The 16,576-nt window shown below is 37.1% G+C and overlaps 1 protein-coding gene across 1 annotated transcript in view; it reads right to left on the reverse strand.

The window, feature by feature from the left end:
• Positions 1–3,911: 3,911 nt before the first annotated feature.
• PTCHD1 (patched domain containing 1) overlaps positions 3,912–16,576 on the reverse strand; it is a 59,396-nt gene continuing 46,731 nt past the window's right edge. The window contains exon 3 of the mRNA XM_088144820.1: positions 3,912–5,566. Coding sequence (XP_088000946.1) covers positions 3,912–5,566 — 1,655 coding nt within the window. The remainder of the gene's footprint in view (positions 5,567–16,576) is intronic.

The following is a 16,576-nucleotide window of genomic DNA, read 5'->3' on the forward strand; positions in this document are numbered from 1 at the left end:
TATATTTGTGTTTTTATTTATTTGATTTGTGCAGAGAAATCAGGAAGTTTATTATTGGATGAAAAATCAGTTTAGCCAGGATGTAAGCTGCATCAGATTGATGCCACTGAAACCCAAATAATGCAGCTATACCCTAATGTTCTCATGTGGTATTTTTGGCAGTCACTTTTCCATATCACAGCAACAATCTCATGATCTTCAAACACTCATTAATAGATACATGGAGCATTTCAGTTGTAGCAGATGCTTACAGTAAACCCTATATGGGCTACAGAAAGCATTTTTTAAAAAATGAAAATGAGTATATTATGACTTTCAGGATACAGCCTATAAAATGGTTAGCTCTTGGTTTTCTCTTTTGTTATATGGAGATGGGTTTTCACAGCAAATGGTGACATTTCCAAAATTTCCAGATAAAGCAAACATGGTTTTGTGACTTTTCTAACGGTACCATTACTTGATTGACCGGGGCAGGGAGACACCCTTAGCAAAAGAATAAATGTAGGCTGTGCAGAAGAATAATCCAGTGGCACCAGAAATAGTCCTGCCTTATAGAGCCTCCCAGGGTACAAATAGAATTTGGCACACTTCACTGTAACGTTAGCCTCTTCGAAATACCTTTAAGCTTTTACAGGTCTTGTCTCATTTAGTAAAGCAGTTGGGATTTGGAAAAAGACATCCATTTGTCTTTGCCAGAGAGCTTTTCTTCTAGTTTCACAGCTTTCATGTTCTTCTGATTTGTACTGCTTTCAATAAAATGCTGGGCATGTATTTTAGATATGGATCATTTATAGTGAAATTGTTCCAGTGACTTCAGTTGTTCTTTCATTTCACTCTAGACTCAGCTTGCTTGGGAACTAGCCACTAGAAGAAACAATATCTCCAGGCAGACTTGTGTGAATTAACTTGCTGGACAGAGAAAAGTAGGTTTATTTTTTCCTTCCAGAGTAAAAAAAAAATAATAAAAAAAATTGCTCTGACCAGTGAGTTATTTAGCTAAATGAATTATATTTCAGTAAACATAAAAACACTGTAAGTGCCTTGTAATACTTGGGCTTCAGTGGGTGTATTGGAAAAATGTAATCAATTACCATATATAACCTAAACTTTGTGGCCACAATCCAGCAGTGCTGTAAAAGTCCCATTAAATAAGGAGAGTTAAATTGCGCACATCTTTACAGTCTAAATATGGCAGCCAAATTTAAAGTACTTTTATCATTCAGTTTAGGAATGATTTATAAACAAGAACACATCTGAAAAATATAACTGAACATTTTTTTAAAAACATAATTCATATAAGTTTACAAATTTGTGGACATAAGATTTTACCAAAGCCTAATGTGTAGTAAGGAAAGGAAAAAGAATCACATTATACATGAAGCCAATATGCATTAATTTAAATTTGCTCTAAAAGAAGATGAAGTCCTAGATATCATTGGACTTGAATTTACCATTTGGGGAACAAAGGATTAAATTCCTTCAACTAGTTTATACTCTCAAAAATACATCTAGTTTTGGTAATTGCGAATTTCAAGAGATTTCTCAAAACAATTTACATGGCATTAGCTACTGCCTATTTTACAGATGTTTTGTGTATGTAGCGGCTTGCCAGCCTGGGCGCTGGGAGTGGGGAGAATGGTGTGGCGGTTCTCATATTGGGAAGAAATAAGGTTTGGCAAGAAGCTCTTTTATTAGAGCAATGGAATAAGAAAGGCTAAGATGCATATCTGAAAATGAACAAAACAGATTTACTACCCACTATTTTGTTCTGGCAAATGATTCAGTGTGCTTATCTGTCCAAACCCTAACCTGCTAGAAATACCTGTGATTTAGAAAAATTCAAATGTGTTTGAATTACAAGCTTTTCAAGTTCTATACCTTTTATACCTTTTATAAGGTGTCTGAATGGAGCACTGCTAATATAGTATCAGAACACAAAAGCTCATTCCAGTTTTTTTTTTTTCCTTCTAGTGAAAATACTATTGGGAAATAATTTATAGAGGCTAACCAGTTTAGTTCCTCAGCTGTTCTATTAACATGCCAACCTTATTTTCTGAAATGGTATGGAGGATTTGGCATAAATGTATAGTGCCAATGTAAAGATAAAAACAAGTACTGTAATTTGGTTTTGGCACAAATCCATGGTTTTGTGCTGAATCAGCAGCAGCATTCATTGATTGCCACTGCACGATTCTGCTTCAACTTTGCAAGCTTTTTCCGGGCAAATAGTGAGAGAAAGCAGAACTCTGAGAGGCCCGTGGTACCAGATCTGGAGCAGTGATTGACTAGTGCCACTGTGGTTCTGCCTACTGAGAAGGAACTTTGAGAAATGGAAATGGTCTGCTCTGTTCCACCTGCTCAATACAGATGCTGCTTACTATGGCTCTAATATCATGCCCAGCAGTTAAAGCCACAACAGGTTGCTAATGTCAGTTGAAAATTCCTAGAATTTATGAGGTGTCAGTACAACAAGCAGATTCTGTATTTTTCCATATCACAGATGCAATACTATTTTTAGCAAATACCAGGGATACACCAAGTAAACATACCAAAGGGGGGGGGGAGATTTAAGTATATGGATCCTTCTGGTCTAGATCACTGCAGCACTGTTAATTGTTTGATTCCTTCTTGTCCTCTGGCAACATATCTCATACCTTTCAAGAGGGCAAGGATAACTGTCTACTGTATTTAATATATTAGAGCAGCTGCTTTAAACATTACCTCAAGAAAGACTGCAGCATTAAGAGTTCAAAACCACTCTTCTGGAGTGTTCAACTGATTTTCTTGGTTCATAGTCTATAGTGGAGACTTTAGAGACAGAAATTCTAGTTGAAGATTGTGACTTATGTTACACGTTCTGTATAGCGACTGTGCCTCTTTTCATGTATTAATCGTGTACAACCTGGAATGAAGGCTTGTCGTTTAAGACGTTCTACAACACTCACACTTGTGTGACAAAATTTAGGCATCTGAGGCTTGTTTCATGGATTTTGGTAGGAAGTGCTTAATATACTCCTTTTCCAACCTGCTATTAGATCTCCTAACATTTTAGAGAATGCTGTCAAATCTAGCATCAGGAAAGCAAGGTTTCCTTAAATAATAATAAAAAAAACCTACTGAGAAAGTGGTGTTATAACAGATAACTTGAATAGTGTATGTATATGTATTATTAATTTTGTTTATCTTTTTAAAAAAATGCTAGAAAATCATGTTATATTAAAATATATAGGGGATTAATACCACTTGAAAATATTGATTAATTCAGAAAAGAAGGCAACTGCAAAATGACCCTAGATTGACAGCGATAGCTCTATTTAGCTTGCGTAAATTTGAATTTCTTGGCCATTGTTGGTTTGTTTTTGTTTAACAGCTTGCATATATGTTTCCATTCAGAAAAAGAAAAAGGGAAAAAAAAAGAAGCAATAGAAACAAAAGTTAGATGTAATGGCTAAGATCCATAATAGCTGACTCATGGAACTGAGTTATTGCTGTACTGAAAGTTTTATATAGCCTCTATGTCCAAAATGTACACTTACTGCTTCTTCAGCCTTGACAGTTGACCTTTCAATGTGTGGGCACACTGCCCCAGGGGCAGCAGCATTGGCAGGGCAGACACGGCAGTATGCTATTTAGTAACCCACCTCTATTATCTTTATCTCAGGTAGCAACCCAAGTTGACATTCTCATTGTATTGGGTGAATGTAAATGTCACTGTACTTTTTATGTGAAGGCCAATCTACAAACAGTTACTTTTTCCCCTTCACACACTGCTTTGGATGCTCCTGGTTTTAATTTGAAAACAGACATCCAAATCCCATTGTTATAATCAATATGATTTTCTTCTCTTGGCAATATTTAGGGTGGTGGTTGTTATTGTTTTTTTTTTTAAAAAAGCAAAACAAACCAACTAGTCAGACTGTTGTAATTTGGTCAACCACACGGGTACTATCCATATCCACCATTTCAACGCACTCTATTTCCTCCCGATTCTCAGGAGTTTTCTTCTCTTTCCTTTTTTTCTTTGACGGTGGCAGAAAAGTCAGTATCACAGGTAAAATGGCAAAGCAATGAAAGAAGGTGACTAATGCTATCAAAAACAAGCACCTGAACAGTGTACGGGTCAGATTTGAAGGCACAGCTGCGAGAGGAATTAGACCAACAATGTAGCAGAGGTAGCTCTGTAAAATAGCTACCCCGTGCACTTCCAGGGCATTCTTTACCCATTTAGTTCTTGTGAAATCTTTGCCCAGGACAAATGTTGACAAGAGAGGTGCACAGTTGTCAACTGTATAATTAATCCCATAAATTAAGCACAACACAGAAATACAGTCCAGCTCAACTTTCCACAAGGTCATAAAACCTATAACTCCAAATTCGACTGAGGCAACAGTGAGTGTGAGCCATACATTGATGAGAGAATCTGCCACCAGGAATGCAGAGAAGAAGAGCAGGAATAAAGCACTAATGCAGGAGTTCTGCAAGGGGGCCCCCACATAGGAGGCATAACGATCCATGTAGACAAAAGATGGATTGAAAACAATGAATTTCACCTTAGATTTGAGAGAGAGCTTCCGTAAGGTTTCCAGGAGATGATAGAGCTCTTCTCGTTTGGTATCCATGGTCTTAGCCACCAAGAACATTCGAGAGGCCACCACTTCAACTTCATTGTTGTACTTTTTGGAAAAAATGATATCCTCTGAAAAGTGGGCAAATTGGGGAGCTTTCAGAAAGGAGTTCCTCAGCATATCTGTAAAATTCTTTTTAGATAATCCAGTTGATATGTTGAGCTTTCTCAGATAATTCAAATAGCTCTCAAACCAAGATATCCTTACAAACCCCTTGGTATACTCTAGCATGTCATCTTGGACGGTCATGTTCCAATATTCTATTGATTCATAAATATAAAACCCAATGACTGGGCTGTAATTGCTGAAGTACTTCTGCTGAGCAGCAGTGTACTCCATGGTTCGTGTCGCAGTTGCTACAATGTTACTGAGGTCTGACTCTTCGTTGACCTGCAAGTAGCCCATTAAGGCAAAGGAAATATAAATAAGGTAAAAGAGAACTACAAAAGGCTTGACGTAAGTGTTTGTTATCCAGTCACAGTAATAACGCTTGAGGAAACACACCAAAAGGTGGCTTTCATAACTGTTTGTCTCCTCTGACTCTGCTGTGTCCTCGCTAAATTTGGCTGTCAGAAGAAACCTATACCAAGCAGGTTTCTCTTGCAATACCTCTGGTTTTGGTACCTTTCGGCAGAAGATACTATGCTGGTAGTTGTTTTCTATGTAGCCAGTAAACACGAGGCTGGAACCATAAAAGGAAAGTATATAGAGGTAGTTGAAGAAAATTGCAATACAGGAATTGCAGCAGAAGATCCTGGCTGCTTCAATGTTGGTGAAGGGGCTGGCACCGATCCCAAAAGTCACCAGATACATGGCAGTGGTGAGAGAAAAGGAGAGCATGGAGTCTGCGAACACGGCTGCAGTTCTCTCTTTTACATGTTGGTCTTCTCTAGTTTTCCTCCAGGAGGACAACATTTCAAAAGTTCCATATAATCCATGCCCTGGAATGAAGAAAAGAGCAACTGTAATGCTGTTGTACAGTTAGAAAGTCAGGTGAGACTGGTAAATGAGAATAGAGCTAATAGTGCATCGCATGACCTGGGTAATTTAGGAAGACATTGCCCTGGTGTAGGCAAATGTTTGTATACACTGACATGAAAGTTATTTTAAAAGTTGGAACTACAATAACTGGTGCTGGTAGTAATCTGTGCCAAGAAATTGGTAGCCAAGAAGAATTATGCTAACAAGTTCAGTTATCCAATTAAAGTGAAATTATACATTTTTCATGCCACAGGTCTACTTTGTGAAGATTTAAGAGTAACCAAAGTTAAGGAAACTTCAGTAATATTTTATTGATATTGCAGTTAAACAGAAAACTTAAACATGAGGACTAGGTTATGCAGGATGCAATCAAGATTAATGAGAAGAGCCATGGCACAAATAATTTATTTTCTCATTTGTTTCTTGATAAACATGCTCAGAGAAAGCCACGTGGATGCTTCAAATGTACAGATGGATCTTTTCACACAATGCAAATGCTTGTTTTTAAAGCAAGGGCACATTATTGCATCAGTGTTTGAAAATGTAAAATTAATGGACACAGCTTCATTTGATTTACATAACTATGAAATCACCATATTTATTTTCAAAGAAAGATTAAGATGCTAGATTCTGCCTCAGTCACAATGCTGTGTGAAACACAAGGGCTAGAATTGTTTCCAAAGAGTCAAAAAGGCAGTTTAGATAAATTATGCCTCACATTCACACATGTGTATGTACCACACACATATATCCTTTTTATGAAGCTCTACTTATACAATATATGTACTCTTTCTAAATCAGTTTTCAGCGACCCAGTGTCCTCCAAAATGACAGCTTTTTTATCTGAGTAATTACAGCTAATTACTCAGCACCTTGAAAAGCAAAGATACTGAAAAAGGTCAGGATTAACCTCCACTTGTTCTTAGACATCAAGTGAGTTTTGTCTCAAACACCTGTGGCCAAGCAGAAAGAATGCAGGGAAGTTTAAGCTATATGGGCCATAAGACTTGCTTAGGACAAAGCATATCTGTATATATTAGCTGTTTCCATCCTTAGCTTGATTAGGAAAGTTCTGCATTTCCTTTTGGTCAATTATGCCTATCAGTTTCATTATGTATATCAGCTTCCCCAATCTGGAGGCCACTCAGTTGGATAGACTTTAATCATCTGGCTATTGCTGAGAAATCGGGATGTTAATGTCAAGAAATCTCAAGGACACTAAGTCCAGGGAAGGTTGATCTATATGACAAGCATGCTAGCTTGGATTTCTAATGTGTTTAAAGGCATTCTTTAAAAGGATTGTTCTTTTTTAACTTGGACTTCTTTTAAAAAAAAAGTGAATTTATTAAAAAAAATTTAAAAACTGGGATAGGTAAGTTTGAATAAAATGCTAGGTTAAACATGATTACATTACTGTTGAATCTGATGTATTGGTTAAGATCACTACTGGCCCATGAAGCCCTTAAGATCTTGGGATAAAAGTACTTGTAGTTTACCTTCACTGCTATAGACCTGTGCAACTGCTAAGATCATTAGGGGGATTTTTGTTGATTAACCTACAGATTGTCATTGGGCAAGTCTCTGGTTTGGGGGCACATGCCCTTTGGGATGTTCTCCTCTCTAATATTCAGCATCTCTTTACCCAGGTTTTTCCTGTTTGAGTCTTGGACTGTGTTTTACTTAGTTTGAGGGAATATTTGTGGCGGTGGGGATTATGTTAAATGTTTTTCATTATGCAATTGCACTGCTTTCTATTTTGATTTTTGCATTTAACTTTGCTATATATATATATTACTCTGAGATTTTTTTTCTTGATATGGCCAATATAGAAATGGAGTAAATGAATCAAAATAAATAATACAATTGGATCATGCTTTTATACATTCAGTGTGAAATAAATCCTACCTAGAATGGATGGAGAACATTCTACTTCGAGGATGAAATCAATATGCTTTGTTTTCATGCAGTGCAATCCTATATGTATTTACTCAAATTACTGTTACATTATACCACCAAAACCAATCTTTTAAAGCTGAACTTATCAGATCAATTTGAAAATCACAATATCTCTTTTGGGCTGTTGCCCATTTAAGCACACATTTCTGCATTTGCTTTGCTTAACCTTCAGAATATTATCTCCGCAACCGTGACAGCTAGAATTTTCTTCTAAAAAAATGATCAAGAGAGGTTATTAGAGGGATCCTGATCAATACTTCCTGCAAGCTGTTTCTCTTGTCTTATCATGCTTATACTGACCATTTTTGCCAAGTTTTTAGTACTGAACTGATTAATCACAGCCCTTTAATTAATGGCACTTTGGTACAGTTAGCCTGTTGGAGATGCTTTTGGTACTTAAAGCCATCCCTGCGGTAAACAAGTATCAGTGCAGAGGTCCTGCTTTGATGACATTTATTGCAGTTAAAAGGACAACATTATTCATGCAGTCTTGGAATGGATAACTGAAAACAAGATTGAGCACTGTTGCCTTCAACGTTATGGTTTAAGTGCTACTGTACCGAATGTACATTCAACATGAATGCCTGAAGAAAGTAGGCTTTCTCAGGTAGGTCTATATACATGGAGACCCTAGTTAATCTGGAACCACAACAAAAGGTTACAATCATCTTTTGGGGTTCAGGCTGAATGGACAGACTTCCTGGGATGCCATCTCACACACACATTGATGAACTAGTTGGCCTCTGACTTAGTTGTTCAGTTTATTTCTAGAGGGCTTGACTGAGCTAATGAGAATGCATGTACTGACTCTGCCAATATTGTAAGCCTTTAGGTAGAAACATTTCTGAACAGAATAGCAATTCTATATTAAAAGGTAGGATACTTTAATTTTATCTGCCTTGATGTGCTACTTTAAAAATAAATAAAAAGCTATTTATGTTAAGTCCACCACAAATGTCAAATTAATTCCTAGATATTATATCTATAAAGTTTTACAACAGTTTAGTTCACCTTTTCCCTTCTAAACTATCTTTCTCTAGTTGTTTGCTTTTTTTTATTGTGTTAGGCTGGGCTGTTTTAGATTTCTAGAAGCTGTAATCAAACACCTCTGGAGAGAAGCTGGTTGGGAAACCTGGTCTAAACCATACCATTTCACATTTAAATTTCCTTTCATAACCTATCATCAAACTGTGGTATGATCTTTAGAGGGGCAAGCAAATTTGGTTGCTTATACTTAAATTCTTAGTCCTTAACGTCTTTCCAGTTATTGCAAAAGCTTCCACAAGTTAAACAAACAACATTCCAAAAGCTCAAACCTTGGCAGGAAGTTATTTACAAATCCTATTTATCCATAAGGAAAATATGATTAATATTTTTAAAAAATGTCAAAGGACCTTGTAGCTTCTCACTGGAGATCCATTATATCAAGTGTCTCTTCAGCAGCAATAAACTATAATAGGTAGTATCAGGTTAATCCATGTGTAACTGGACTGGAACAAGCAGAATTCCCTTGCCCTGACTATGAAAGCCCTTTGGCTGTATGAGGTAGGTTTTGATGTTGGGCAGGGGTGGGGAGTGGTGATAGAAAGAATCTCCAAATAATTGACTGGAGCCACCTTGCTTAAGTATAAATTCCTGACATTAAACATTGATAATCCTTTACAGAGTTTAATCATTAATACATGGCTGTGCAATACCATTAGCTTATTAGACCTTAAGCAGCTGAATTACCTGTGGCTTTGACTAGAAATGGATACTCTTCTTGTTCCTAAGATCATATAATAATAAAAAAAAATGCTTCCAAAGCTTGCAAGGGAATGGCAATGATGTGGTGATAGCACAGAAGCAGAGAAAACTGATTTTTGGTTTTGATTTTTTGATGTTTGATTTTTTTTAAAGGAAAATAGGTGCATTGGAGGCTGCAAAAAAAAAAAAAAAAATCAGGGACCAACTAGATTATGGATGGCCTACTCTGCTGCTGCTGGAAGATAAACATGCATGTTCGTTAATTATCTGAACTGCAGATGCCTTGCATAAAATCTGCCCTTTGTGCATCTTCAATTCTTTCAATTTCAGTTCGACATTGACCTAAAATAATTCATTTTGTTTATTTAGGACCTTTATTTCTCTATCACTCAATATACATACACATACATGTACATGCATGGGAGATACCCAATTTACAAACAGAAGAAGGAAATGGATGTCAAAAAGGAGATGGCAAACCATCATTGATGAGATTATCTTGTAGTTACAGCAATTTCACCTATTCAAAGGTCATCTAGGAGAGCAAAGAGACAGGCAGAAGGTAAAGGTCCTTTCAACACCCTTCCTTATAATCACCTGATTACAAGAGCAAGACCTTTATTTTTGAGCATTTTGGATGCAACAGGACATCATTTGTAATCCTATCATACAAAACCAGAATACATAATATTTGGCATCCATTTGTGGTGAGATGTTTGCCATTCATCTTTGTTCTCCAAATTGTTTTATGGTTGCTTCCGCTGGGTAGGTCATGACTGTCAATTTGATAACTAGCACAGTGCTCCCATTAAAGCTAATTGGGAGCACTGAAACTCCCCAGGCATAAAAACTAGCAAAAAAGTACAACCACTGACTGACATCCCATTGTTAATTATGTTTTAAATAGTTATATACTATTCTCAATAGGGAAAATAATTAAGCTCACTTTCACTGCTTCAGTAAAGGCAGGATGACCTTTTAAAAAAGAAAAGGAGGCAAAAAATAAAAGAAAAACATTGCTTGCCAATGTAGAAACCTAGAGGCTTCATCCTTTTATAGTTCGCCTAAATGCTATAGACAAAGTTGCCTCAGACTTTTGTATCATCCATGTAGATACAGCTTTTATTCAGCAAATTGTTCTAAAATCAAATCCTAGCAATTTTGTGCAATGACAGCCTGGAAATAGGAGCTAATCTTAAAGGATAAAGGATTTCAGATCCTTTTATTAATTTGGCAGATCTTAGTAGCTGCAGTACAGTAACATTTAGTGCTCACCAAAATTGAAGGTATTTTACTAGTATAAACTAGTGGAATTTCATTTTACTCTGAACCCTTCTTTTACTGTCTCTCTCTCTCTCTCTTTGACAATCATGGCATATCATCTCTCTTGGGATAATAATACATCCATATGACGAAGTGGGCCACAATCCAGAAAAACATACAGTATGTCACAGCTTTTCATTACCTCACCTGCAAGAAATCATGTTAGAATCAGGCTTAGAGGAGATTTTTCACTTTGAACAAGAAAAGAACCATCAACTTGTTTTTTTTAGCATCACAAAAGAAGCCTGAGCTATCTCTGCTTCTGTAGTAACTATTGGGAGGGAATGGATTTAGGATCAGAGCAATGCAATTAATGTTACCTTTGATCCCTGGCCTAAAGCAGACTTCTATGATTCCTTCCTTAGCTAAAGACTTTTTGTGGGATACAACTGGGCTTAGAGACAGTGTTACATACATACATACATACATACATACATACATACATACATACATATTCATATATTCATATTCCATGAGACAGAGAGAGGATGAGGCATTAAGCACCAGGTCCATAGAAGCAGGGCTCTACCACACTACACAGGACCCAGGTGCAGACTGTGCAGAGGCACCTCAGAGACAGTCCAACACATAGTGGCAGGGTGTAAGATGCAGGCAGGAACAGCATACACTGGATGGCACAATCAAATAGCTGGCATTGTCTATAGTGTATGGGCTAGACCAGGGGTCCTCAAACTTTTTAAACAGGGGGCCAGTTCACGGTCCCTCAGAATGTTGGGGGGATGGACTATAGTTTGAAAAAAACATGAACGAATTCCTATGCACACAGAGGATCCATCCTGCGGAGTATGAGGAGAGGAGGAGAGCCACCGGACCTGGCATACCTGTCATGTAGAATAGTCCGGCTCTGCGATCTTCCTCCTCGTGCATTGCCTGCAGCTCCTCACACAGCCCCGACACTTCCGCTTCTGACAGACAGCAGCGGTGGCCAATCAGGCGGGTGGGCCGGATAAATGACCCTGGCGGGCCGTATCTGGCCCGCGGGCTGTACTTTGAGAACCCCTGGGCTAGACCCTCCCAAGTCCAGATGAGGGATTCCACAGAATGTCATGGAGAATTACAGGGCTAAGATCCTGTGGGACTTCCAGATCCAGACGGACAGGGAGGTACTGGCCAATCAGCCAGACATTGTGGCAGTAGACAAGAACCACAAGACATTGGTGGTGATAGATGTAACAGTGCCAAGTGACAGCAACATACAAATAGGAAGAAGGAGCATGAGAAGCTGGAGAAGTACCAGGGCCTGAAGGAAGAACTAGAGAGGATGTGGAAAGTAAAGGCCAAAGTGGTCCCAGGGGTGGTAGGAGCACTCGGGGCTGTGACTCCTAAGCTGGAGAGTGGCTCCAAAAGATCCCAGGAACAACATCAGAGCTCTCTGTCCGGAAGAATGCAGTGTTAGGAACAGGTAAGATACTGCGCAGAGCCCTCAAATTCCCAGGCCTCTGGTAGAGAACCCGAGATTGAGGAAGACACATACCACCCATAGGGGTTAGAGGGATTATTAAAAAAAAAAAAAGTTATGTTACTCATGGCTAGCTGGTATACCTCATATAGCATTTTATTTTTCATATATCACTGCAGACTTCTGATTCAGTATGTTGTAACTATTTCCTTCATAAAACCCTTCTGCAATGCCTCAGTTACTAAGAATATATTACTTGGCTAAAGAGATAAAATAAAACGACCTGTTTGAAAAAGCACCAGAGAAGCAGAAATATGATATTAATGGACGGATATTCTGAAATGAGTGTGTGCTAACAAAAAACAACTCTAGCAAAGAAGGAGAATTAGCAGCTCTTAGATAAAAATCTTGGAAATTTGACACATTTGCTTTCCTTGTACGTATTGTCTTCAATATTTCTTTCTCATACATAAATAATTTGGGTCTAACTAAATAACTGTTGAACAGTAACCAATACAACAGAGAACAGCACAGCATTATTGCTACCTTTAGGAATTTCTTAAGGAATGTCTTTCATACTGTTTTTTTTTGGGGGGGGGAGGAATGTATCTAAAGAATTTGAAACCTTTCTGAATAAGAACATGATTTAGCCCTAAGGCTGTAGAAAAGCATAACAGAAAGGTTTCAGAGACCAGTCCAATCTTGCATTATTAATAAACTTGCAGCCTACTATAGGATTCCCAGCTCTATATAGTTGGCTCAATCAAACACAGCTATTTTCCTGTACTTATTCATGAATGTGGAAGCTGTGTGGAACAGCAATCAATCTATACCGGTCATTCTTAAATTTTGCCTCCTGAAAGCTCTTATATGCAAAGAATATCTGTGTATAACAGATGGAACCGGGCTCAAAAAAGCTAAAAGATGATTCACAAAACCAGATAATTATTTCAGAAATAATCCTACTAAGGTACCAAAATCTCAGCGTAGGTATCTTTTCAGTGGTGGGAAGTACACATTTCTAGAGTGACAGTTCTTCCTAGACAAATATAAATTCTGCAGATCATTTATGAGATGAGAAATTTATCTCATTTCTCCATAAACCTAGTAGTTTAATATGTAGATGACTCTAATAAGATTCAATAACTGAGGATGAAATTCCTCCTGCTGAACTGTGCCTGCATTTATAGATATATTAATATTCAGTTGCAACATGTCTGTATCAATCAGAAAGCATGATTTGGATTGGAATATGATAGAACTGATTCTCGAACAGGATTGTGAAATGCTTTGATTTGACTGAGAAGAGATGCTTTGTGATACATAGGAGCATGAAAACTGCATGACCATGGATACAGATGCAGCTATTTTAATGAGTCACAAACTATTGCAGTGTTTGCAGCCTCACACATTGTTTTAGAACACACACAACTACTACCACTTTCATTCTCCTCAAATGTACTTGTTCTAAGAGGCTAGTAACTTCAGCAAGGTAATTTCTGCTTTTACCCCCGCCTCCTGAGATTTTCAGGAAGCTCACCTCATATTCACATTTATATATTTTCTTTATAAATATATTATTTCTGCAAGCCTAGGGAGCCCACATATACACAGGAACTGCCGCCCTATTTATTATGACTATTTTTGTATTGATGATGTATCTCTAGACAATGTCTGTGGAAGGGAATGGTAGACCATGCCTCTTGACTATCTTATTTACTCTTGCTCAATTTTGTATGACAGACCTTGCAAAATTATTTATTCTGTTAAGAACTATGTTCTGTTATCTGTCCTAGATTGACTGATAATGGGGTGATTTCTGGTCTTATGATGAGGGAAAAATATTTTTCTGTTCACATTGTATAATGGTGCCCATCACCTGAAAATGTTGCTGACTTCTGCTTTATTGTCTTTCCTCATCAAAGCTTTTTTAAAATGTAAACTACAAAATCTAAAACTCATCATTTGTCCTGAAAGGGAATATTATTGTATTGATTCTGGATACCTGCAAATATGGCCCTTGTTCATCTAGAAATACAATTAAATAGCATTGGCCCTAATGAAGTGTTTGGGAGACCATAGCATTTTTCTGTTCATTATGAGAATTATCAATTTTGTATTTAGTATTCATTCATCTGCCAAATACTGAATTTTGCCTTTTTTATCATGTGATAGCTAATGTCACTGACAAGTGTTTGGCAAGAAGTTTTACTAAAAGCTTCTTGAAAGTTCAAGGACACAATGTCTATCAGTCACCACTAGCTGTCTATTGATATTCTCAATAATTTAAAATTTGGTGAGATAGGATTTATTCTTCCTCAGCAAGTTTATCCATATGTTAAATTGTTCTTCAGCCTCTTGCTGGTTATTCTATTTTATATGCAGTCTATATCTATGGGTTTATTTTTCTTTTGTTAATGAATTATAGATCACCATTTCTTGTTACCTCTACTTGATGCGATTCTTCCAATCCTACCTTGGAAAACTTCTTGCGTGAATTGCCCAACGTCCTTTCACAGTGGAGACAGTTCAATCCATTCATTTACATTCTCTGTGCTCTTTTTCTCTGTCATCCTCTAGTTACTCTCATATGGTGGCTTGTTTGATCTTAATGTTCTGAGATTAACTGCTAGAGGACAATTATAAATATTGCAATCAGTAGATATCTGTTTTATTATTTAATATTTTAATTTTGGAAATATGTTCTTATTCTTCATTTGGATTACTACTGTCAGTCTACATTTGTTTTATGAAAAATATTTTGAGTTTCCTTTTTCAACATTGCTGCTACTTCTTAAAGGAAACCTTATTTCTTATATAAAGCCATAGTATCTTTTATAGGTTTCTTGACATTGTTCATTGACCATACTGGAACATCTGTGATTTATATGCATTGATCTGGGTTTTTGTTATAGGGGTTTTAAGTAACCTAAATAAATGTAAGAGATGAATTTTCCTGGTTCATTCCTTTAAATTCCTTTTAACCAATCACCTTTTTCTTTCAAATAATCCTTTTTGTAAATAAATATGATTATATTGAACTTTTCTAGCCATTTCCATTTATATTTTCTATTAAATATTTTGTGGTAACCATTCACAGCTTGGTAACACACCACTTTTCTCCAAGATAGTCTCCTCCAGATGTGTTTGACTATAACTTTCATAACCCTTAGCTCAGTACTATGGGAATTTTGGCCCAAAGTATCCATTCTGCTGCTGAAATATATTTCTGACCAAAAATAGGAAGAGGATATTTTTCCCAACCTTTGACTTAATTAAGGTACAATGGCAAAGGTATCCATGAAGTTATGAGTTATTTGCAGTGTTAATTAATATAGCGAAAGAGGACTAAGATAGGGTCATAGAGCAGAGTCTATGATTTCTTTCACAAAATATCTAAGGTACAGAGATTCTAGCTCCATAATCAAAGTACACTAGTTACATGGAATGTGAAAAAAGAATTATGGAGTTGCTAAGCAACTTGATTGGTGCTTGAGAAAGAGACAAATTTCAGAATCTTGCCAGAAGGCTTCATTTATCCATGCTTATAGGTGCATTTTCTTGTATTTGATCAAAGGAGAAGTGCTGTTTGCACGAGCATCTTAGCAGAGGCATGATGATAGGGTGACATATGTACTTTAGTAGAGGAATTATAAAGACTTCTTCTCCAGAAAGCAGAGTAATTCCCTTGGCTATTCTCATTTCTGAAAATGTCACATAATGGTTTTTTCCCCCAGCATCTAAGAACATAAAAATTCTGCTGGAGTGGGCCAAAAGCTCACCTGGTTCAATATTCAATATTCTATTCCCATTTTTGATGACTTCTCTATGGAGTCTATGGAATGAAAATGAAATGAATAATGTGCACTAATATATAGCACCTATAACTAAATATTTATTGATAGGCTTAAACTGGAGCTATCTCTGTCTATATCCACATCTATCTCTATCTCTATTGATTACAAAGGTTTTTCAGAAATAGGAAAGTCTTGAACTCAGAGATATCTAAGGCAATAGAGTGGTTAGAGCCAATTGTGCTTGGACTGTAATTATAAAGTGTGTCAAATGTAGTGCTTCAGATAAATTTCTGACTGGTCTTGCTAATAACTTTCTCTTGAGAAGATAAAGGAAAGTGCATAAGACTAACATTTGACTTGAAATTAACCAATAGGAAATTACTTAGTTAAGGAAGCAAAAGTAGGAGAACAGGGGAAAATGACCCTCCCCTGCTGAAATTTTTGATTTTAACAAAACTAAAGCTGAGTGTCCCCTTCATGGATCACTGCCTTGTCATGGCGAAGGGGCTTGCGTAACTCAGTGAAGCCATGAGCTATACCGTGCAGGGCCACCCAAGACGGACAGGTCATGACAGAGAATTCTGACAAAATGTGGTCCACTGGAGAAGGAAATGGCAACCCACTCCAGTATCCTTGCCAAGAAAACCCCATGGACAATGTTAAAAGGCTAAAAGATATGACGCCGGAAGATGAGCCCCTCAGGTCGGAAGGTGTCCAATATGCTACTG

The sequence above is a fragment of the Python bivittatus genome, unplaced genomic scaffold (assembly GCF_059951505.1).
Source record: "Python bivittatus isolate LINGU-HERP-01145 unplaced genomic scaffold, Pbiv_v1 ctg000350_np1212, whole genome shotgun sequence".
Classification (NCBI taxonomy): domain Eukaryota; kingdom Metazoa; phylum Chordata; class Lepidosauria; order Squamata; family Pythonidae; genus Python; species Python bivittatus.